This window comes from Salvia splendens, chromosome 7 (assembly GCF_004379255.2).
Source record: "Salvia splendens isolate huo1 chromosome 7, SspV2, whole genome shotgun sequence".
Classification (NCBI taxonomy): domain Eukaryota; kingdom Viridiplantae; phylum Streptophyta; class Magnoliopsida; order Lamiales; family Lamiaceae; genus Salvia; species Salvia splendens.
The window spans coordinates 2810476-2835263 of NC_056038.1; the positions used below are offsets into that span (position 1 = coordinate 2810476).

The window sequence follows — 24788 nt, forward strand, 5'->3', positions numbered from 1 at the left end:
AAAATTCAATTACACAAAAACATTTTCATAATACTAAAATTCATTAAAAAAACCACAATAAAAATTACAAATTACAAATAAAATAAAAAGACATAATTAAAATCCTAAAAATTAAAAATTACATAATTAAAATACTAAAAATTAAAAATTACATAATTAAACTCCTAAAAATTAAAAATTACATAATTATTGGCTAATATTACCCGAGGAAGACTACGCATCCGGCGGCACCAACCCCAATTGTTTTTGGAGACCCAATATCATGGACTCGTGCGTTTGAAGTTGCGTGGGGGTCATAGTTGACCTATCGGCCATATTGAGTTGGGCCAAAAGGGTTCACAACGAGTTGTTCGGGGGTGGAGGTGGAACATAGGGTGCGGGTTCGGGAGCGGGGGCAGATGGAGTCGCGGCGCGACGGCGTTCGGCCGCCGCCTTCTTCCTTCCTTGCGGTCGTAAAAGTGTGTATTTTTGGGGTAAAAAAAATGAAAAAAAAATTAAAAAGGTGTAAAAAACGGTTATAAACGGATATATTTTTTTGGGGAAGTGAATTTTTTTTTTTATTTTTTATCGGTTTTTTAATTAAAAAACTGATTTTTAAAAAAAAATAAAATTTTTTTAAACTCAACGCCGTGCCAGCGGCGCGGCTGCAGCGGCGGCGGTCCTTCGCCTTGCCAACGGCGCGGACGGCGGTGGCGACTTTCGCCACCGCTGCGGATGCTCTTACTATTTGATACTTCCTCAGTTTCACAAATCACAGCGGTTTTCATGGATTTTATGAACTAAATTAAACACACTGTTAATACTAATAATCTAGATACTTGATTTGGGCCTGAAATTTCGTAGCCCAATCTAGCATGTATCGTTTGGTCAGCCCAATTAATATTTAAAGAGGATCATACGAATTCAATTTATTAATTAAATAAAATTAGTACCATGAAACAAAGTACTTTGAGTTTTATTATTTCAATAAATTCAAATAATAATAGTATTGAATTTAAAGACCCCGAAACATGTACCATGTAAATATTTTAACTTATTTTATCAAGATAAAATATGATACTACTATATGTTTCCATATATTAAGTGCAAACATTTTTACTAAGATACAGTCAGAACTAAGTTTGATCGATTGATTTGCCATTGAGCCAAAGTAAATATGCAAGCTCTACCTCAATATATGGTAGAATACAGATTACAGAGTTTACCATATATTAGTTGTAAAACTAGATATATAAATTTCTAGAAATATATATAGGATATCAAGCATGGCTAAAGTAATACAGTAACATAACCGAAAACAAAACATAACTTGAAAAGATTTTGAGATCAAAACAAAGTCGCAAGACAGAAATTTTTAGGACGACACAAGTTGTTGCAAATGTAGACAAGAAGCAAACTGTCTCAGTAAAAGAAAAACTAAGAACTCGGATTCCTCCAAGATACTTCTTAGGCCTTGACCCGGTTGTAATACTTCTGCTTCTCTGAGGTTGTCTGGAACCGTCCATGTCCAAACTTGGACGAGGTGTCGATAAACTTGAGCTTGATGTCTTCCAGTGCAACACGAGAAGTCTGTTTCAGGAGGGATTGACGAAGGGTAACAACCCTCTTCTTGGGTCCAACAACTCCACCCTTGATCATCAGGTAATCATCCTTCACCACACCATAGTGAGGGAAGCCACCCATTGGAGTCACATCCTTCTCAGTCCTGCATAAATCCAGTTTCGAAAAAGGATTAGCTCCAAATAATTTATATTCAAATCAAATTCTCTCATTTTAAAGAATATTAATATCAATTTACCTGTCATACTCAGTACTGGCAGTGTGCTCTTCAGTTCCTGCCTTACCGAGCTTGTAGACCTTCTTGTTCAATTCAGTACGGTGATGGTACCCATTCTGACCAGCCCTAGCAACAGTGAAAGAAACTCTAGCAGGATGCCAAGCACCAATACAAGCAACCTTGCGCAGACCCCTATGGGTTTTGCGGGGAAGACGGGTGACACCCCAACGAGTGACAACACCTTCGTATCCTTTACCCTTGGTCACACCAATGATGTCGAGCATCTCATCCTTCTGGAAAACAGCATCCACAGGGACCTGCTTCTCGAAGAAGCCATAAGCAAAGTCTACCTTCTGGGCAATGGTCCCACCATTAACCTGAATCTCCATCAAGTGTGCCTTCTTTTGTTTCAGCCCCTTCATCTTTCTAATCTGCAGAGTGCAAACATCATGTAAGTACAAGATTAAGTGAATAAAAAGATCATACTATTGAATTTCGTAAGTTGAGGGAGCTAGAGACAGACCTGAGTGTGAGCCAAAACACGGATGACACAAGAGTATTTCTTCAGTTTCTCCAGCTGTGCCTGGATGTCCTTCTTACCCTCATCAGTCTCCAATTTCTTAGAGTACTTGGAGAAGGCCTTCTTCTTGGACTTGCACCAGTTCTTGTAGAACCTCCTCCTGATCTCCTCACTGAGATGCTGGGCCCAGACTGTGTTCAGGCAGCGAAGACCGCGTGGAGTCTTGACATACCCAACAACTCCAACAATAACCATGGGAGGTGTTTCAATGATGGTAACAGCCTCACATGTCTCCTTCTTGTGGAGCTCTGCATAATCATTTTCAAATTAGTCAAGAAATTGGATTTTTTAAACACTCGTGAAAAAAATGAAAGCAATTGACAAGTGATTGATACAGATTGTGCAGTTCACATCATGTAAATCAATGGATTTAGCCGATTAACAGTCCATACAAAGAAAAATATGAAATAAAGGAAATCCAAATGCAAGATGTATATACTTGATCCAGGTTTCTCCACATCTCGGACAATGTGGGTCATTCCAGCCTTGTATCCCAAGAAGGCAGTTAGCCTGCACGGCTTGGTTGGGTCATCCTTGGGGAAAGCCTTCACTGCAATTTCAAAGAAAATTCAATGAAAATCAGATATTGGACAAAAGACACACTAGATAAAGACATTCACAGAAAACGTTATATATTACTATGAAATCCATATACAACACACATTTGGTAAATCAGAAAATGGATAAGGGTGAGGTGAGACATTTTTTAATACCAGCGAAATACCAATTCACAAATCGTATCTAATGTAATCAAACATTTTAAACGAAATGCTTTACGAATGAACGATAACCATAAGAAATGACATACCCTTTCCCTTATGGCGAGCAGCCCTCTTCCTCGGCAGGAAACCGAGGGAACCGTGCCTTGGGTGCTCAAACTTCCTGTGCGACATTTTTCACTTCTTTTACCTGAAAAAGGGACAAATCATTCAGATTCAAAAAACATTTCAGCTATCATTCATCCAGTTCTTATAAAGACACAGCATTTACAACCATATCTGCTCAATTTATAACTTCTTTAATTAAATAAAAAAATCGTGTTTTATTTCGAGAATTAAGCATCGTGATTCAATCCAAACCTCTTAAAAAAACAGAACATAAAACTAATTGAGCAAATGGATAGTTTGCATCGCTTATCAAATTATTAAAAAAACGTTACTTTCAATTTTCACTAGAAGTGTAAACTGCATATCAGAAATCTGCGTCAAAATCATCATGAAAATGTAAAGACGAGATGCAAATCCTTGAGAGAGAATGGAAGCATGTGAATAGTACCTGAATGCTGCTGCTGCTGCTGCTGCTGCGATGGAGTGTGAGGCTCAGCCCTAAGCTAAAACCCTAATTCGATGGTATCTCTCTATTTATAGGCAGGTTAATTGTTTTTCAGCACAGTAAAGGTTGGGCTTGGACTGTTTGTTAATGGGCCAGATATAAATTGGTCTCATTTAATTGTAAGCCCAGTAGTTTAATTTTTGTTAAACAATTCTAATTGTTTTTTACCAAATAGAAAAATAAAAGAAAAGAAAGAAGGCTTTCTTCATCTGCTACTCCTTCCTCCAATTTTATTTGAAGATTCAATTTTGAGAATCAAGCTCTTCTAACCTTCGATTTTTGCAATCAGAGGTAAGAACTCTGTTCTTCTTTGTGCAAACTCACCTCATATGCTTAGTATTAAGGAGAATTGAATGAAATTTCAGAGTCTGGGGAAGGAGGGAAGGGGGGTCGAAACCTACCCTTTTAAAAATACTTGATACTTGATTAGTTGTGGAATTCTTCTAAATTGAAGTAAGAATTACTCCCAATAGATGAATTATGTATGAATAGGAAATAAGATCAAACTTTGGAGTGAGATTTAAGTTGGGATTTTGTTCGTATGCTTGAATCTGTCCATATTGACTTCTTTGACGTTTAATTTGAAGCTAATGCCGTTAATTGGGATTGAGTTTTAGTGAATGGGATTAAAGCTTTATGTTGAATATATGGGGACCGGAAATTTAGAAGAGTCCTATAACTTTGAAACTGATTTAATTGCTTAAATCGATCTGAATGTGTGTTGAGAGTAGTTGATTTGTTAGGGTTGTAGCAAAATGAGATTTTTTAGTGGAGTATGTGACAGTAAGCATGCATGATGAGTATGGGTACTTTGAGCTTCTAGCAGTTGAAATAAGAGTCTTGTTTTGATATAGGGATGACAACCCGACTCTCATTTAGAAATTTCATCATACAATGTTCTCTGCATTCTAACTGGTTGCGTTTTGATTGAGATGCGATTTCCTTGCAATTCAATGAATGTCTCCTTCAAAACTCTACTATGAAATTTAAAATGTCAATTCTAGGAAGACAATCGTATATATCATATCATCCTATCAAATTAAATTTCTTTAAACAAACATAGCATGTAACAACAGGCATCACCATTGCACCGGAGTGAGAGAAAGAGAGTAAGAGAGCTTCACCACCACCTGCTGCAGTGCTGCCGCCATTAATGGATTTCTCCACTCTGAATGAAGCACTGGCTTTCAAGTCCTATGACAAGGTCGCAGATATATGTGACAGTCTCATGTTCCAGGTAGTGTACAAGCATGCCTATTCTACCCTCCTATTCCCTGCTAAAACCTTAACTTTCTCGCATTACTGTTTTTCTTCTTTTTATCGATTGCAGGCTGCATCTGAGGGCGTCTCTTTTCAGGAAGACTGGCCTTATGCCATTCATCTCATCGGCCACATCTACATCAATGACATGTAATTTTTGTTCCCTGGTTAAATTTTATAGAATTTGCAGAGGAATTTATTGTAACTATATTGTTTCTGTTTGATTATGTTAATTTGGTTGCGTGGTATGGTGGTGGCGGCGGTGGCGATTGTGACTGCGATTGTGCTATTTGAACTATTACAGTAATAGCGCAAGGTTCTTGTGGAAGAAGATACCGTTGGCAGTGAAAGAGAGCCAGCCAGAAGTACCAGCCGCGTGGAAAATTGGGCAGAGGTTGTGGATCAAGGATTACGCCAGTGTTCATGAGGCTATTCGTGAGTTTATCTGGAGTCCACAGTGTCAGGGAATGATGGCAACTTTCTCAGGTGAGTCTGTGTGCGTTAACTTCCATTTGTATCAGTTAACTACATTACTATTCATGTTCTCGGCTACGTGTCTTAGTGAGAAGAATTAAGTGCATTGTGTTGGACCTGTTGGTGATTCCATTTACTCACTGTGGTACATTGAGTAGCACTGATATAGATTTATCAGAAACTTATGTGAATTGGATAATCGTCAACTTGATTGCTTTCTAGTGTTTCTTTTTTGTGTTGGATAATGGTAAAATGAGTATGGCTCTCAAACTTTTCAAGGAAATGGGTTGCTAAGACCAATATGATTAGCCATTGGCTGGCCTTAAATAACGACAACCTAGCAAGCAGGATAATGAATTAATATACCTCGTTAGATGACACTATATGGTAAACTACTTGCGGTTTTGATCGCCATTGTTCTGTTTGTCAATGATCAATTTGTATATACAGAACACACAATGCAAGGGGACTTTTCCTTGTGTTTAAACAGAGACTTCAATCTTGCACCAAGAGTCTAGTAATAGTGTAGGGGAGGTTTTAGAAACGCGAAGCACATTTTTGTATGGTTTTGATGCTGCAGCAACTATGATCACCGGAACATACCTTTTTATCAATGCTTATGTTGAAATTATTGCAGAAATGTACACCAAAAGGATGTTTGAACTGCTACAATCAGCTTATTCAACAATAAGCATTCAAGATACTGCTCGTTTCCTTGGAATGAATGAGGACGACGCAAAAAATTGTAAGCTCCATTCCTCGCTCAGGCAATCACATGTCTAACTTGCTGTTCACAAAGTGTTCTTTCGTTAATAGTGGGTGATTGCTCTCTCTTTGCAGATGTAGTGCAACACGGCTGGACTGTGGACCCCGCATCCCGGATGCTCACAGTGAAGAAGCAGACCGTTGTGAACGAACAGAAACTGGATCATAGTAAATTACAGCGGCTGACTGAGTATGTCTTTCACCTCGAGCACTGATGCACCGAGTCAGATGCATATTCATTTGGTTATTCGCATCGATGGAGCTTGAGCTTTCATATGTCTTTCTTTTTATAGACATAGATGTTTTAGAATCTCTTCCATTGATCTATGAGTATTGCCAATTTTTAGATAAGGTCGCAAATTAGTCCTAATAATCTTTTCAAGTGTAATTATATATGTCCAATATAATACACTAGTGGTCGAATTAGTTGTAATTATAATCTAGAATGCGTATTTTAACTATAATCCAACTTTATATTTATAACACTTATGTCTACAATATCACTAGTTCATTAGTGATTTTATAAAAAGAATCTTGTTTGGCAATAAGGAATCATGAGTAGAATTTGTTGTTTCATTTTCTTGTAGTAGAAATGTACCATACAAAAATTAAATAAGTGGGCTTAATTAAAAAGTGCAAACGAGATGAAGAACGTGATCAACGTGAATTTTATATGGGACCAAAAAACTCACCCAACACATACTATAAACGTGGGGAACAAAGACTATTTATTAATTTGATCATCGTTTCTTATAATCAACCATTTGATTGATCAAGTAACAACTTTTACGCCAAACCCATAAAATTAAATTATAACAAAACAAAAATGAACAAGATGATAAAACGGAGCCAGGCTACCAATTTAGTTACAATTTTGAATTACTCCTACAATTTTTATTTTTTGCAACAAAGGAAAGTTTGTGTACTCCATGTATTTTGTTTTTGTTTTTTTTATTATTTTGACCACAAGTGTTCTGAGTCTGCTTTTGGCGAAATCAGATTAATCCTGCTCAACCGAATTTGCGGATTAAGGCTGAGAGTCTCCCAGTGGGTTATGTTTTTTTTTTCTCATATCGAAGAAAACACATGTGTACTAGATGAAATGTTCTCTAGTGTAATTCAACATTTTGGTTATGGAAATAATTGTATGGTACAAACCTTATCCAGAATGAGGGATGACAATGGAGACATATGAAGAGACACACAAAATCTTATTCTTTTTGCATCAACCACAAAAATTTGATGAATACGTCTATTCGAGTACCATTCTTCTCTTTACTTTTTTTGCATTTTATTATTGGATTTAATCTTCATTGCTACATGGGCAAATTAATTTAGAAATAAATCACATTCACGATTAATATATATATATATATATATATATATATATATATATATATATATATATATACAAAATGCTTAAGCTGAACAGACGATGGTGAGCTAGAAATACAGAAGCACCTCAGAACCATTCTTAAACGTAGAACCATTCTTAAACGTAGAACAAATGCCAAACGGAGGTCGTTAGATCTTTTAATCCAATGGTGTTGATTTGCACAACAACTTCCCATTACAACCAAAACTATTATTAATGGGTGAATGCAGATAAGTGAAAAAATAAAGCATGCATGGACTCTTCTTCGTTTCATTCATTCTTCCATCAACATGTGAGTTTTTTCACATGTTGAGTCCGGAATGTCGTGAAAACATAGTCTAATATGTATGATTTTTAATCTTGACCGTCATTTTTTCCTCATCCAATGAATAAAATATGTAGAGTTCTAGGTTCTACACTTAAGAATGGTTCTATCTTTAACGCAACCCTATATATATATATATATATATATATATATATATATATATATATAAAATGCTTAAGCTGAACAGACGATGGTGAGCTAGAAATACAGAAGCACCTCAGAATGTAAATATTAGAAAAAATAGAAGTAAACGAGCAACACATGTTAAGATGTTATCCGTCAATCTACTTCCACTAGATGATAGTACTCTCATCGTAGGTTTAAACACAATTAGAAGCTCCAATGATAAACTCTTGTGCCTATCTATACATTTATAGCGTAGTATGTTTCTTTTTCAATTGAATAATGATTTGTGACAGATATTTATACTGTAACATGATCTTGTTCAAATGCAAGTGAGCGAATTGAGTACTACACTACTAATCTCTTTATGAATAGATAGTTCAAATATAACAATTGTATACTAGAAATCTATACACTACAATTTGATTTTTATTCCTACTCATTCATTTTGAAATGATAACCCATTAGTCATTTAATTTGTTGACTCATTTCATTATTGCCCTAATCCTAAGTCGTTTAATTATAAAGAATACTACATTTTTTTTTATAAATAATCATTATTGACAATGGATATTTTTGGGGGACATAATGGTCATTTAAACAAATAACGAAGTTGGAATAATAATTCTAGATTTCTAGGTCTAGAGGAATGAAGGTAATTCGACTTATTAGGGTTTTGAGAATTAGTCCATCTGATCTCCATTAAATGTCTAATAGTTTCTTATTTGGATGATTTCAATAAATATTTCATTTCATTTTTACTATTAAATGGATCTCACATTACATTAACTCAATCTACTTATGATTATTATAAAATTAATTCTCCACCCGTCCCACTCTAAGTGAAACATTTCTATTCCGGCGCCAAATTTTATGTAGCGTTGTTTGTGAGTTAAGTGGATAGAATAAAATAAGAGAGAGGAAAATAGTAGATAGAGTGATGTTCTATTTTTAAAAATGTGTCATTTAGAATGAGACATCTGAAAAAAAGAAAATGATCCACTTAGAGTGGGAGTGTAGGACGAAGGGAGTAATATATAAAAATGGAGTCTACATTCCATTAACTTTTTCGACCTACTTTTCTTAACAAAGTTAAACAATTTTTAAAAATTTACAACAGTTAAATATTGAATATTTAATGGGGACACGAGGGAGTAAGAAATTACAAAGTCGGATTTACTTAGATGATTTGATGCACATCTGAGTACAAAATAATTAATCAAGAGTCACCATACAAATAAATGTGCTGGTAACTAAGGATTAATTGACCAAGATCTATCCGATTTCCAATTGCATTGACTATATGTATGAAATATTTGTAATTTTCACACACAAATATATACATGCATTAGCTATAAGCATGAAACATTTGTAGTTTTCACACACAAATAAATGGCACATGCGACAATGAAGTTGTATACATTGGACTGTTGTCATGCGATACACAATTTAAAAATTTACGTTTTTAGAAAATTATTCAGAAGGGGACCATAAAACAACAATAAATAAAAATACAACATTTATATTTGAACCAACCATATATCAAATGAATAATATATTTAAATTAATTGCGTTATGCGTTAGGATTGTCGACTGTAACATTAGTTTGATATTATCCATTTTGGGTCAAGCCCGCATGGATTTGTTTTTGGGTCATTCCCAAAAGGCCTCAAACTAATTGAGGTTGGACAAGAATTATATACACCTTCCAACTTCCATCACTCATCCGATGTGGGATGGGTTTGTAACCCAACAAACCTCTCCTCAAACCGAGACCACATCGGGAATGCAGTCGACACGAACATGGGTCATTCCAGCCCTCGCCCCTGGGTCATCCAGGGCCCGACTCTAACCCGAGTCTTTCAGGGCCCGACCCTAACCGAGGCTCATCCAGGCCCGACCCAAAGCCACCTGGGCTATGATATCACTTGTTAGGATTGTCGACTGCAACATTAGTTTGATATTGTCCGCTTTGGGTCAAGCCCGCATGGATTTATTTTTTGGTCACTTCCAAAAGGCCTCAAACTAATTGGGGTTGGACAGAAATTATATACACCTTCCAACTTCCCTCACTCATCCGATGTAGGATGGGTTTGTAACCCAACAAACCTCCCCTCAAACCGAGACCACATCGGGAACATAGTCGACACGAACATGGGTCGTTCCAGCCCTGGCCCCTGGGTCATCCAGTGCCCGACTCTAACCCGAGTCTTTCAGTGTCCGACCCTACCGGGGCTCATCCAGGCCCGTCCCATAGCCACGTGGGCTCTGATACCACTTGTTAGGATTGTCGACTGCAACATTAGTTTGATATTGTCCGCTTTTGGTCAAGCCCGCACGGATGTGGGATGGATTTGTTGGGTTACAAACTTATCCCACATTGGATGAGTGAGGGAAGTTGAAAGGTGTATATAATTCCTGTTCAACCCCAACTAGGTTGAGGCCTTTTGGGAGTGATCAAAAAACAAATACGTGCAGACTTGATCCAAAACGGACAATATTAAACTAACGTTGCTGGCGACAATCCTAACATTATGTAAGGATTGAATGACCCACTGTCAACCATGAGTAACATTGTCAAACTCCATTAATCAATTCAACAATTCAGGGTAGTCACCACCGATCCTACGGTAGCTATGTCTCCTACCCCATCCTTGTGTATTTTGATTGAATTTTAATTTTTTAAAGAAACTATGATGGTCATATTAATGTTAAGTTAGAATTGCCGAATAATATGAGATCAGGTGATTAATTGAATGTCAAAAATCTATAATGGTCACATTTAATTTAAGTTAGAGCTACGAAACAATATGAGAAGTGAAATTCCGACCCTACAAATTCTATTTCTTGTACATGTCACTGGTTTTCACGGTCTTCAATGTATTGCACGCCGACGTAATGCTTGCGAAATTACACGATAGTTGTCTACTCGAATACTTGTCATAGTCTCACAACTAAGATGCGTGTTTTAACCCATACCTAATCAATATATCCCATGAGGTTTTCTCACAATATTTTTGTAGGCTAAACCCAACATATCATGTGTTAATCAATGTTTCAATTCAAATGTGATACTATTATAAGTTTATTCTGAAATCGTTTTTAAGACAAAGGTGGAGTTTAGAAATAACTAAACTTAATAGTCCCACAATGAATTGTCAAACCTTGCCTAAATTAAATCTTAATCACCAATATATTCTATAATGGAATTTGATATAATGGTTAGATATGCTATTCCATCGGTGCAAGTACAAAACCAAAAATTACTAAATCATAATCATACTTTAATGGAATTTGATATAACGTATTATGGGATTTGACTAGTGGAATTTCACAACAAATACTAAATCTAGTAAGATATTCAATCATAGACAAAATGTAAGGTTGGATTTATTCGATTACTCGATCCAAAATCTTCTCATGCTTAAAATATAGTTTATCCAAAACAAAATCACCTATAAGATATAAAATTATAAATGGAAGTTTCTAGTAAATGATCATAAATGAAACGCCTCAATTATTTAATTCTCCAATAAAAGCTTGTGTGTACCTTTTAATATTCGTTATCATCTTTTAGCCGTGTACGAAGAATTTCAAGGGAGAATATTGCCATTTAAACGTAACAAAAATCCATACTCCTATATTTATATTTCATTCCACCGATTTAATTTAATTTATTTTATAGGTGAACTTGAAGTTGATGAAATAAATTATTTTATTTTATAACTGTAAGGCGTGTTTGGCGACTAATTAATTGGCTAATTAATTTGAAGCAATAAAGAAATTCTTATCTATATGGCTTTTACAAGACAAGGGTGCGTTAAAATGCTAACTTTTCTTAAATTATTAACTCATCAACGTAGTGTATTAAAAATGTCAACGCGATCATATTAAAATGTCAACACATAGTTGTGTTGACATTTCAATAAACTGTGTTGACATTTAAATATCAATGTCAATACAGTATTAAAATATCAACTTAACTTTATGTTTACATTGCAGTATCATCGTGTTGATATTTTTAATACATTGCGTTGATGAGTTAACAAATTAGCAATTTAAGAAAAGTTAGCAACGGATAACACCCCTACAAGACTATATATAGTTTTTATTTGGAACATAACTTATGTCAGCTAGCGATAATAAATAAAATTTGTAATTACAATTACTAAAATAAGATATTGTACAATGTTGCAAATTTCCTAAATTAAATCGTATAGTCATAAAGAAAGTCTTGCTTGCCCCACTTTTGTAAAATAATATAGATGTTTCTAAAATCTTATTTAGATTGCAATATCATGATTGCTGCTAATTAACTCATATGAGAGGAATAGGGTTTTTTAAATCTCAACATTGATCACATATAATTTACTCATATATTCAATATTTCTATATCATTATCATGTAATCAAATCTCAATATAACTAAATAAATGAAATATATAGCCCATCAAATATAATGCATTTTAACAAGTGGAAACCAACCCCCGTTAAGAATTTGATGATTTTATGTCTCATCAATTTGATCAAGAACTTAGAAAAATATTAACGCCTATTTTCATTTTAATATTAATACTTTTTTATCAATAGTTTTCGATTAATCTATTGTTAACACATGTAGAATAGTTTTCGTTTGGTCCCTTATATCATCACTCAATCGCGTCCATTACAAATTATCATTTCCGGTTTCACATTTGACATCTCACAATTGCTAGTTTTTATTAGAATTACGATAAATACATCAATTGATTCATCTTAATCAAATTAGCTTAAAAATAATTCACAGCTGTGTGTGTGAAAAAAGTCACCCCATATTTCCACCTTTTTAGTATGTAATTTCTAATTAAGTCCATCAATAATGCCAATAAAAATTTAGTCACTTTAACTTTATGTACATAAAAAAAATCAAGACTACAAAGAGGAAAATGAAGTTCACCTCCTGTACAATTTCTTCGAAAATCAAGAAGCTGCCTTTCCCACATTTACAATACATTAACGATTACAAATCAAACAATTTAAATGTGAAAGTGAAAAATGATCAATTAAATGTTAAAGTGAAATATGATAAATAAAAATATTATTCCTCTAACGTTAACCAAATCACAAGAACTGTAAATCGAGCGATCAAACTGAAGCTATGTTCTCTCACAGATACACATATGTATGTATGTATGTATCATGTATGTATCATGTATGTACTATAGATGTATATACAAACTAAACTGATATCTGCTTCTGCTGCATGTTAATTTAGCAGTGATTAAACATCTAATCTATGCGAAAATATATGACCAAAACTTGAAATAATGGAGCTAAAAACACAACTAAACCAAATAATTTCACATAAAATCAACAAGTCAAAGATGATTATGTATATCACGTGAAACCGGAAGTCATTATATAACCATATATATACATACACGGATGGCTAAAACAGTCTCTGTCTAGACCGAGTAAAGGTAACCAAACATGGAAGGCCAAATATTCACAATTCACGGAGAGATCGGAAAGGAAAAACCGCAAAAAAGCCCTCAATTTTTGCACCTTTTGAGAGCGCTATTGCTGATAATCGGCGCGGTCTTCCGGTAGATATCGGCGAGGGGCAAAACGCGCTTTCTCCTCCGCGGCAACGCTTCTTCTAGAAGCTTCTCCGGATTGATCACGCTCGATGAAGAATCAGTCGTCGTCGTCGTCTCCCCCACGCTTTCTTCTCCAATCTCCTCCTCCGCTACTCGCTGCTTGATTTCCTTGGGGAAATCCAGCCAGAGAAGGTGGAAATCGGCGGCGGATTCAGAATCGCCGCTGCTGAGTTGGATTAGCTGCAACACTGCGTCCATCTCTAGCTGTGTGAGGCTCGATTCTTCCATCTCTCTTCCTCTTCTTTGGATTTTTGTTCGGCTTTATTTAACGGGTATATATGTAGAGAGAGAAAGAGAAAGAGAAAGAGAAAGAGAAGTGGGATGGGATGCTCTCAAATATACAGAAATTGCTGACCAATGGGATACGAAACCGAAAGTCATTCCTTCTTGTTCATGGTTTTTGAAAGGACGAAATTGCCCTTGTATTGAATTCTTATTTGGATAACTTTTTTTTTCCTTTTTTGGACTTTTATTTTTACCCTTTAAATTAATCTATTTTTCATGGTTTATTATTATTTTTTTTCATAATCTATTTACACTTTTTTTTATTTCTCTCTTTTACTTTAATAATTTATTCACAAATAGCAATACTAGTACTATTTTTCTGGAAAAAAATAGTTATAATAGCCCTTCTAAAAGAAGAATTTGATGGTCAAGTTTAAGGATAATAGGATATGGAGATACGGTTGCGATCTCCTTTATGATAAGAACATAGAATTAATGGGGATTATTGTATTGGAAAATGGATGATCTAGATATGTTCTTCTAGATTTCAATTGTTAGTTACATTTATATTGTTTTGAGTGAAGGATATTAAGATAATCACTTTATCTATTCTGAAAATACCACAAAATATTAAATTTCACATAAACTATCTCAGTTTAAATTGATTTTTAATTAAAAAAATCAAAGTAAAAGTAGTTATATGAGAAATCTATTGATATCATAATTGCATATATTCAAATTAACTTTGATGATATTTAATTTGTAGTATCATATTTATATATTTTCAAAAGGTAATAAAAATATCAATATATCCATCCTTTTATAACAATATATGCCATTACCATACACAAAATCAATATTGTATTGTCGATTTTCTCTAATAACTATCTTATAATGAATAATCATAACTTTCTCACATTAAAATAATTATAAATTATAGTAATTAATTAAATACTAGTACATGACATTTGTGGGAAACATTAAATTACATTATCTAATGAAAGGAATAAGATATAGTACTGCGAGGGGCAATAAGGTAATAGTACAGCGTAGCGTAAAGTATTTGTGACATTATTTGTTGGAATTTATTTCATATAATCAGCGTATGAGTTAAGGCTTAATATCGTTATTCGCCGACTTAAAATATTATAGAAAAATAAATAATTTAGATTAATAAGATAAATTGTGGGACCCGTTCACCCGTTGGCCAAATAAATGTACTATATTTCATTAAATAATTTCATATATCTTGCGGTGCGTTTGGCAAATGTTGGATTAATTTTAGTAATTACTCCGTACATTCTTATTTCGAATAAGTGAATAACCTAAAAAAAGATATAAACACCATTTTTTCTCTACGGATAAGTATGAGCATTTCAGTTACTATATATTCTTCTACTTTTCAGTTTAATGCTAATATATAAAAGATCGCACCATAATTCCAAATTCTAGTAATTATTATACTACTACAAAGCTTAGGGAAGATATGTTTTGAGGTGATATATTTGAATATATTTAGTTATTTAATGCTATATGGACGTGTTTTCAATGATAATATCTCATCATTTGTGTTTCCCTAATTAATGAATATATAGCGATGTAAGTTGACGATGACCTACTCACTGTCGTCGGATATCTTATACTCCCACCGTCCACCAAAAATATTCTCATTTTGCCATTTTTTATTATCCACAAAAAATAGTCTTGTTTTTAAAAACAGAAAGTTTATCTCTCGTACTTTACCCACTTTATCTCATCTCTCTCTCATATTCTACCTATTTTTTTCTTCATATATCTCTTACTTTACCAATTTCTCATTAAAATCCGTGTCGTCCACGAATGAGACGATTTTTTATGGACGAAAGGAGTACTACTAATTTAACTTACTAAGAGTATATGTTTAGTTATGAGAATATTCCGTACTACTACATGATTTTCATTGAGGATTCCATTTGAATGTTATGGATTTATTTACTAAAGAATAAATACGATGCATTAGATGTTTTCACGAAGTCGAAAGTCTCATAGAAATTGAAAGAGCTTTAAGTCAAAGTGTTTATAATCCAATAAAGAAAGAAAGTGAGAACTCTCGAGTTCAAAGAGTTGTATGAGGATAATGAGAATCATATAGAGAAAATCATGAGATCGTAACTCATTGACAAGTGGCAAAACTAATGAACAAAACGTTGAATGAACGAGAGAGATGGATGAACCTGAACTAGTTTCATGTTGGTACAACTTTGCGTAAATCATACAAATTATTTCATTAGCATTTCATTTTAATACATTCCATCCTAAATTTTTTGATGTCATCAACTTTTTTTAAAAAAAACTCTGTGGCATCTAACTCATCAGCTGAATGACAAAGGAATTTAGGGATTTATTGCAAGTCTGATATATGGGACTCTCTTTTCTTCATTGCACCTCAACAAATCATACTTCACTAGGTGTGTAGAAAACTAGAAATCATACTTCAACTGACACCCTATCAGTAATGGAAGAAAAAGCCTTATGAATGAAATGCTATAAGACAAACCGCGGCTCTGGAGCGAAGTAGTCCTCTTACAACCGACGGTGTGCAGCGGCGTGGTCCCGTGGTACTATAGCTCGACGATGGATGGGTCGAGGTTCCGCCGGCTACTGCAAGGCCGCTTGTATCAGGCGATTTATCTGTAAGAATATTTATATTCTTATATGACCTATGTATCTATTGGTTTAAATTAAAGATCAAGTTCATAATATTAAAAGTTAAAATGGGTTCTAATATTAAGACGGCACAGTGATGGATCAGTTTCGATTAAAGAATTAGAATCGGGTGTATTGATAACCCTCATCTCTTACCTCTAATTATAATATTATAATATAATAATATATATATTATATTATATTATACGAAAAGTTCAAATATATGTATATATATGTGGGAATTGATTATATATATGTGTGTAACCGTGCATATACTAAAGTGACAATTATTATGGCAGTTAATTATATATTAAGTGTAATGTATATAAGTTTAAATGTATGTGGACGTGCATGTGTGTGACATGAAGCATTAAGGTTACAAAACAGTTTAATTGGAAACTGATTAACTACTTCCCGAATCAGCGTGTCTATTGCTTAATAAAGCAGTAGTGTTTAAAAATGAAAAGTCACGTTTGATTGTCTTTACAAAGATTCACGTATTAGCCTATATAAAGAGATGGCCTATGCATGATTTGAACACACCAACAAGCGCTCGCCATTTACAAACACACATATATTTATATAAAAGTGCTGTTGATTATTTATCTATTAAAGGAATTGATGGGGTACGTACTAAACAAGCCCAATAGCAGTGACAGCTCGGCCAGCCCAAAGCCCAAGAGTTCAGTTCGGCATTACCAAAGAGTTCGGCCTCAGCCTACAGCTCGGTAAAAGCCAACCAATCAAGCTCTGCTCTCAGGTCGGCATCAAGCTCTACTCTCAGATCGGCAACCAAAGCAGTTCGGTCTCGGTATTCGACCGAACAAGGAGTTAGTGGACCCATACCGGATGTCCAACACACCCACTACCACGTGATGTCAGTTCAGGCCACGATCGTAGGCCATGACCTACGCTTCACCCACGATCTTAGGCCATAACCTACACGACATCCACGACTTAGGGTGGTGACGCAAGCCATGATCTGAGTTCATTATATAAATAGAACTTAGATCTGATAGAAGAGGTTAGAATCTCTCTAGAGATAAAACACCATATAGCAAATAGCAAGTTTGTATTTGTAAGCTGTAGAAAACAGATCAAGCAATACAATCTTGCCCTCCCTTTTTCCCGTGGACGTAGATTTACTTCAGTAAATCGAACCACGTTAAATTCTCTGTGTCGTGATTTATTTTTACGAGCATTTATCATCATCAATAATTCGCGGAATCATCAGGAATCAAATAAAAGGTTTGAGGTGAAGGAGAGGATAATCATCAAAGAAGGATTCAACTTCTTCTTCAATACAAGAAAAGCATGGATGGATGTTGGTGATTTATCTCCACTTTATAGTCTAAATGTTGTGGTTAAATTAATTCAAGTCTCGAATTAGATTTCATTATCGAAATCATTAAAGTTGAGATATGGCTTACATTATCTCCCTGGATGTAACGACCAGCACCTCTTTGTTAATTCGCCAGCGTAAGTCATCAGCACCCCCACCACTACCACCCGCACCACTACAACTACCACCACCACTAGCCATTTTGGATATACTAATAGAAACGTAGAGAGAGAAACTCGTTAAAACAAGTGGTGCGAATGATATGAAGTTCAATGAGCCGTATATATAGAGTTTTTTTAATTACAAAATCGGGACGTCCGTCGTGGCACCGCAATGGCGGACGACACGGCGGACGTCGCCGGAAAGTCGTGGATTTGCGGTGTCCGCAGCGGACGTCCGCATCCGTCCCTCCCACGCCTAATGACAAACGTCCCGGGCGGACATCCGGTACGCCGGTCGGACGTCCGCCAGGAAATCCGCCATTGCAGATGTTCTTATAATTGGCATGCTTTCAGATTTAGAATTATCATTTTCCTTAGAGCATTCGCAACGGTGCGGATGTCCCGACGGACTTCCCAAAAATACCTCTTGCTACGTCATAAGGTCATCCCACTGCACAATGGCGGACATCCCCAAGGACATCCCGACGGACATCCACAATAAAAAAAATCACAAATTCACCAAATTCAACAATTTACGGAATTAAAATTTCGACACAAATATGGGAAAAATGCAACGATTTATTTAAATAGTAAAAACATACATAATTATTTAAAAAAATACATAGTTAAAAAAAATTTACACCCCTAAGTTTTGACAAACGACGACCCCCGTCTCACTCCTCGTCGTCCCCGGTGCCAATCCCGGCGTCACTCCCGAGCAGGGGTGGCATCCCCAAATCGCGCCTCAGACTGTCAATGACATCCTTCAACATCATCTTGTATACGGGATCAGTCGTTGCATGCCACTTGTCCATGGTGTCTAGCAGGCTCTGCGTTTGCTGCATGCGAGCGAGATGGGAGAGCTCGGGATTGAGCTGGGAAGGAGCTTCCGATTGGACCTCATGGGACCCGCTGGCGCTTCCCCTAGCCATCCGCATCGCGGTCTTTTGCCCAACCGGGTGACGGCGGCGGGAAGACGATTGAGGGGTCGGGAACTCTGCCTCGGCGTCGGGGAGGTCGTGGGAACCAGCACTGCTACTGTACTTGCCGGAGGCGTTGATCTTCGTTCGCTTCGGCCAGCCAGCTTCAACACCCGCACTAAACTTGACGGAAGTCTGCACCACAAGATAGACCTCCCAATATTTGAATTCGCCGAACTTCAAAGACCTGTCGGGGTACTGGTGCATGGACAGATTCTTTACATCCTCGGCGGACATGCCGCTGGTTGCCATGCGGAGGTTGTTTTGGTAGATGCCGGCAAATCGGCTAAGCTGCCTCCTCAGCCGCTCCCACTGTTTCCGGCATTGCTCTCCATCGTGAGGCTTCCCACCTGGCGGTTTGAATTGGAGGTAGCTTTGGCTAATGCGCCACCACATTTTGTCGATATCCTGGTTAGCCCCGATGTAGGGATCCTCGACTACACCAACCCATGCCTGAGCTAGCGCGACGCACTCCGGCACGCTCCAGATGGTCCTCTTTCCCTCGCCGGCCTCCTCTCCCCTCGGCTCCCGCCCCACCCTCGTCCCCCGTATGCGAGGACGAGGTAGTGCCCTTGCCCTTCCCTTTGCCCTTCTTCTTCAACCTCCCTCCTGCCGGTGGCATCTCAGTGGGAGACTCCTTGACCGGAGATAGCCCCAACTCCTCAAAAGAGAAAGTCTCAATGCCGGTGAACTGAGTCTCCAGAGGAGTACTCTGGGGGAATCGCTAGACAATAAATCCATGTAGGGGCGATAGACATTGTCCCCAGGTGATTGGGGGGCCCCAGCCTGCTACCCCCCGCAGCGGAAGGCGCGCCCTGCATCATACCGGGCATCATTCCCCCCAACCCCCGCTTTCATTCCGGGCATCATTCCCCCCATCATCCCGGGCGCCATCCCCGTCATCCCTCCACTCACCCCGGGCATTTGGGGCATCATCCCACCCATCCCAGCACACCAAGGGTACATATTGTAGTACTCGGGCATCATCCCCGCCATTTGGGGTTGGGGCATCATCGGCGCCATTCCGGGCATAATCCCGGGCATCATCTTAGACATCCATGTAGTTCCGCCGGCGTTTCCCCCACCTCTAACGGGAAACGTCGGCGTTTGTGACTCGCTTCGTGGCAAGAGAATCACTATCGTGCTCCATTTATGTTAAAAAGAAATGAAACTAGAGAGAGAGAAACTCGTTAAAACAAGTGGTGCGAGTGAAATGATGTTCAACGAGTCGTATATATAGAGTTTTTTGAAAAAAAAATTAAAAATAAATAATAAAAAAATAAATCAAAATTCGGGACGTCCACTTGGACGTCGGTCGTGGCACCGCAATGGCGGATGTCCCGACGGACGTCGCCAGAAAGCCGTGGATGTGAGGTGTCCGCATCCGTCCCTCCCATGCCTAATGGTGGACATCCGGCACGCCGATCGGACGTCGCCCAGGAAATCTGCCATTGCGGATGCTCTTATACATCATCCATCTTCTCTAATTCATATTTATCATCCATCTTCTCTAATTCATATTTATGTAATTTGTAAATTGTAATTGCAGCTTTAATAATTTTCATATTGACGTCCAAGTGTAGTTTAGTAAGTATAACAATTTCCTTTTAATGCATGGATAATTCGAATCACCTCATGTGTGTATTTGCTAATGTGTGAGTTGTAAAATTTACAATAAAAGAAAATCTCACGTGGATGTAGGGCGTGTGGTGTGTAAATTATGGAATAGTAAACATTGCTTATGAATAATGATTTTTCAATACTAAGCAATGTTATGTTAGACTTTGGTTTAGACTTAGTTTCTGGGCTATTTAATTTATTAAACGTGGGCCTTCCCATATCGGCCCATAAGACTTCTCTATCGCCTCCTCTATTGTAGCCTCATCATTAAAACGCCATAAATGTTTTACTAGTAAATTTAAAATACATTAGTTCCATAAAGAAAGTAATTCAAATAATTCTGGATTTTGTGAAGGGAATACTACTCTGACATATAGTATTACGCATTATAATTGAGTTCTTTTTTTTTTCATTTTTCTTTTGTAACCAAACAGTGTAATTTCACCTAATGTATGGACAAATAGAGTGACAAATAAAGAAACAAATTTAATTGAACGCAGTAGTTGTTAGTTGACTATATAAAAATAAAACTTTGAAATACGAAACTGGATTTGTTTTATATGGAAAGGTACATTGGATATTACTCCCTGAAAAGTTTATACGGAGTATATGTTTCGTTCACAATATATTACGTCGAATAATTACAAAACACCAACACCAACACCAACAACAACAAAAATTAACTACACACCAAATTTACACGAATTTATCATCAAGGTTCTAATGTCTAGTTATTATATCCAAAAGCTTCAAACCTTAAATCTCAATGCCTATTAATTCTTGTGCTACTCATACTTATTTTTTCAAAATTTAAATCTTTTTAGTAAAGAAGTTAGGTCAACATCAAATTTCAATTGTGGCAGACCTATTTTTTTTATATAGTATAAATATAATTCAGAAACATGGTACTCCTGTATTTAAATTTATGTCTGATATGTAGAAAATAAAATGAATGCAATATTTGTTTTAAAAAGAAATAAAATTACTCATTCTGTCTCATTAAAAATGAAACGTTTTCCTTTTTTGATTGTCCTATTAAAAATGAAACGTTTCTTAAAATGGAAATAACTCTATCTCTACTTTTCCATCTCTCTTACTTTTACTCTCTCTTCATTAACTCACAAAACAATACTACATGAAATCTCGTGCGGATTCCTAGATGTTTCATTTTAAATGGGACGGAGGGAGTACTACTTATAATAATAAGGGATAACTGCCTTAAAAGTCACCAAATTTCGGTTTTTCCCACAACCTATAAAATTGGCGTGTAAAGTCACAAACTTTGCCTTTTGTCACCGATTTCCCACGATGGTTTTTCTGGTCAATGAGTAAGCTGATGTGTCGCTTTTAATTAACATTGCGGGTGATTTGGCCAAAAATAGCTAACGGGGCAATGACACTCAATTTACACTTAAAAAAATACACCCCGAAATTACATGCCCGAATTTCACCCCCAAACACCTTCACTCCCAAACGCTTTCACCCCCAAATTCACTCTCCAGTTTGATCTCCGCCGACGACGCCGACGAGCAACAACCAGAGTACGACAGCTGCAGAGAGAAAGGTTTCTTCGACATGGAGATGTGGCCGGGTTTCTTCCCGGACAAGCCGAATCCGAACTCGTAAGTGTATCTTTGCCATTTTTACTGCAAAAGCGTTGGTTTAGAGTAGCAGGTGTTTAGAGTTGGTCCCCAGTTTGCATCAATTTTGTTTAAAATTCTTCGTCCCCACTTTGCATTGTTTAAATTCGTTGGTCCCCATTTGGTTCTGTTTTTTGAATATTTTTTTCCATTCATTTTTCAGTAAGCCTTTTGTGCTTCGGATTTTCCATGGGGGGCATTTCATTCCAGATGAGAAGATTTGCGAGAAATACATAGGTGGGGAAATGTGGAAAGACAGTGGGTTTGATCCAGATAGATTTGGTTACTTTGACCTAGTTGAGGAACTGAACAAACTAGGTTTATATAGTTGGGATAGACTTAGCTTCAAGAGAAAATAGGGAGTGCAGCAAATTGATATAAAAGGTGATGCAGAGGTGATGTTAACACTGAAGTTTCTAACCACAGTTAAAGATCAAGTATGGGATGTGTATGTTATTGGTGGGAAGAAGGGTGGGGGAGACACTGTGGGTGATGAAGCTGTCAAGCATCGAGGGTTGAGTTTGAGTCAGTGACAAAGACTAATGTTGAGTCTGTGAATAAGAGTAAGTGTATCACAAAGAGTAGAAAGGAAACAACTTCAAAGGTTGGCAAGTTAAAATCAGTTTCTACCCAAAATACTGTGGAAAAGAGTGTTGAAAGTAGGGATGTCAATTTAGCCCGCAACCCGTGGGCTGGCCCGAATAGCCCGCCAAATTTATAGGGTTAGGGCTGAAAATTTCTAGCCCGATAAAATTACAGCCCGATTAGCCTGCACCCGATTAACCCGCAACCCGTTAGGGCCAGACCCGAAAACCCGATAAAATTTATATTGTTCTATTTGTTTTACTCTAATTCGACACTTCATTGATTATTTTATAATATAGATTACTGAAAAAATAACTTTCCATTTTATATATTAAATATATAAATTACATATTAAGTTTTTATTAATATAATAATAGATAAATGAATTAGAAACTTCAAATTCACTAAAAATATATTTAAATTTCTAAACATGCTTTAAAATTTCTTGATGTTTATGTTTTATTTTGCATAAATCTCAAATATTAGTATTTGATCATGTTTATGTTTGAGTTTAAGCATATATCTCAAATTTATAATAATTAAATATTTTACATTTGATAAATATAACTAATTTTCACCATTATTTATTGGATTGATCGTATGTTAATTTTATCGATAGCAACCCGATTAACCTGATGGGCTAGCCCGAAACCCGAGCTTTTAGGGTTAGGGTTGAACTTTTATAACCCGGAAAAATAACAGCCCGATTAGCCCGCACCCGATTGACCCGCAACCCGAATAGGGTTGGCCCGAAACCCGGTGGGCTGGCCCGATTGACATCCCTAGTTGAAAGCAGTGTAAAGAAGAGTTTGTTCCAGTCTTCCCATAAGTCAGTGGTTGAAAGTGTGGGTAAGAGTGTGAGAGCTAGGAATTCTACAGCTAAGGATGTGGGTAAGAGGGTGGGAGCTAGGAATTCTGCAGCTAAGGATATGGGTAAGAGTGTGGGATGTAGGAATTCTGATGCTGAGGATTTGGGTGAGGATGTGGGAGGTAGGAAACCTGATGGAGCTCCAAGTGTATCTGTGAGAATGAGAGCTAGACCTGATGAGAGTGTGGGAGATAAGTCTGATCAAAGTATGGGAGTGGGTATGGGATATGATAGTGAGGATGATGGGAGTTATATACCATCTTCTGAAGATGAGGAAACTGATGATGGCATGGAGGCTGAGGAGTTAGTGTCTGAGGATGAGGAATACACAGAGGGAAGGAAGAAAGCAAAAGAAAATAAGGAGAAAGAGTTTGTTGTTACTGATGACATGTTCTATGGCCTAGTCAGTGGAGGGCAGAAAAGTGACTATGTCTGAGTATGAGAATTCAGAAGAAGGTGATATCTACTCTAGCTCAATTGATTCTTAGGATGAAAGGAGAAGAAAGCTGGAAAGGCATGCTAAAGTGATGTATGATCCAAGGTGTGATCATAAGCATTTGAAATTATTTATTGGAATGGGAGTTATTGATGGTTTTCAAGCCAGAGATGCTCTGACAGATAATGCAGTTGAGAATGGTTGGGAGATTCACTTCAAAAGAGCAAGTATGAAGGCATTTGAGGCAGGTTGCAAAAGTCCTTGCAAATAGTTCTGTTATGGGAGTCTTGTGAAGATAAATGGTTCTGTAGTAATAAAGAAATTTGAATCGGAGCACACATGTCCTAGGGATATGAGAAACAAGATTGTGACATCTAATTGGATTGTCAGAAAATACTTGCATGTGTTTAGACTTAGACCAGAGTTCAGTTGTAAGGAATTGGGTAAGGACTTGATGCAGCGGTTTGCCTTTGATGCAACCAAGTGGAGGTTATACCATTCCAAGAGAAAGGCAATTGATATGTTGAGGGGAACAGTGGAAGCTCATTATGCAAAGCTGAGGAGTTATATGCTGGAGTTGGGTAGGTCTGATAGAGA

General features: G+C 36.7%; 2 protein-coding genes across 2 annotated transcripts; one reads left to right on the forward strand and one right to left on the reverse strand.

Moving 5' to 3' along the window:
• Nucleotides 1-1288: 1288 nt before the first annotated feature.
• LOC121811198 (60S ribosomal protein L3-1) lies at nt 1289-3701 on the reverse strand. The gene is made up of 6 exons (XM_042212003.1): nt 3633-3701; nt 3166-3266; nt 2797-2907; nt 2301-2605; nt 1799-2208; nt 1289-1705 (listed from the first exon to the last, which is right to left on the reverse strand). The coding sequence occupies exons 2-6, from the start codon at nt 3248-3250 to the stop codon at nt 1447-1449; spliced, it is 1170 nt and encodes a 389-aa protein (XP_042067937.1). The 5' UTR covers nt 3251-3266; nt 3633-3701; the 3' UTR covers nt 1289-1446.
• A 173-nt stretch (nt 3702-3874) lies between these two features.
• Nucleotides 3875-6717, forward strand: LOC121811530 (COP9 signalosome complex subunit 8-like). The gene is made up of 6 exons (XM_042212411.1): nt 3875-3980; nt 4766-4926; nt 5020-5099; nt 5254-5435; nt 6061-6168; nt 6264-6717. Exons 2-6 carry the CDS (start codon nt 4843-4845, stop codon nt 6401-6403), a joined length of 594 nt encoding a protein of 197 aa, XP_042068345.1. The 5' UTR covers nt 3875-3980; nt 4766-4842; the 3' UTR covers nt 6404-6717.
• Nucleotides 6718-24788: the final 18071 nt, after the last annotated feature.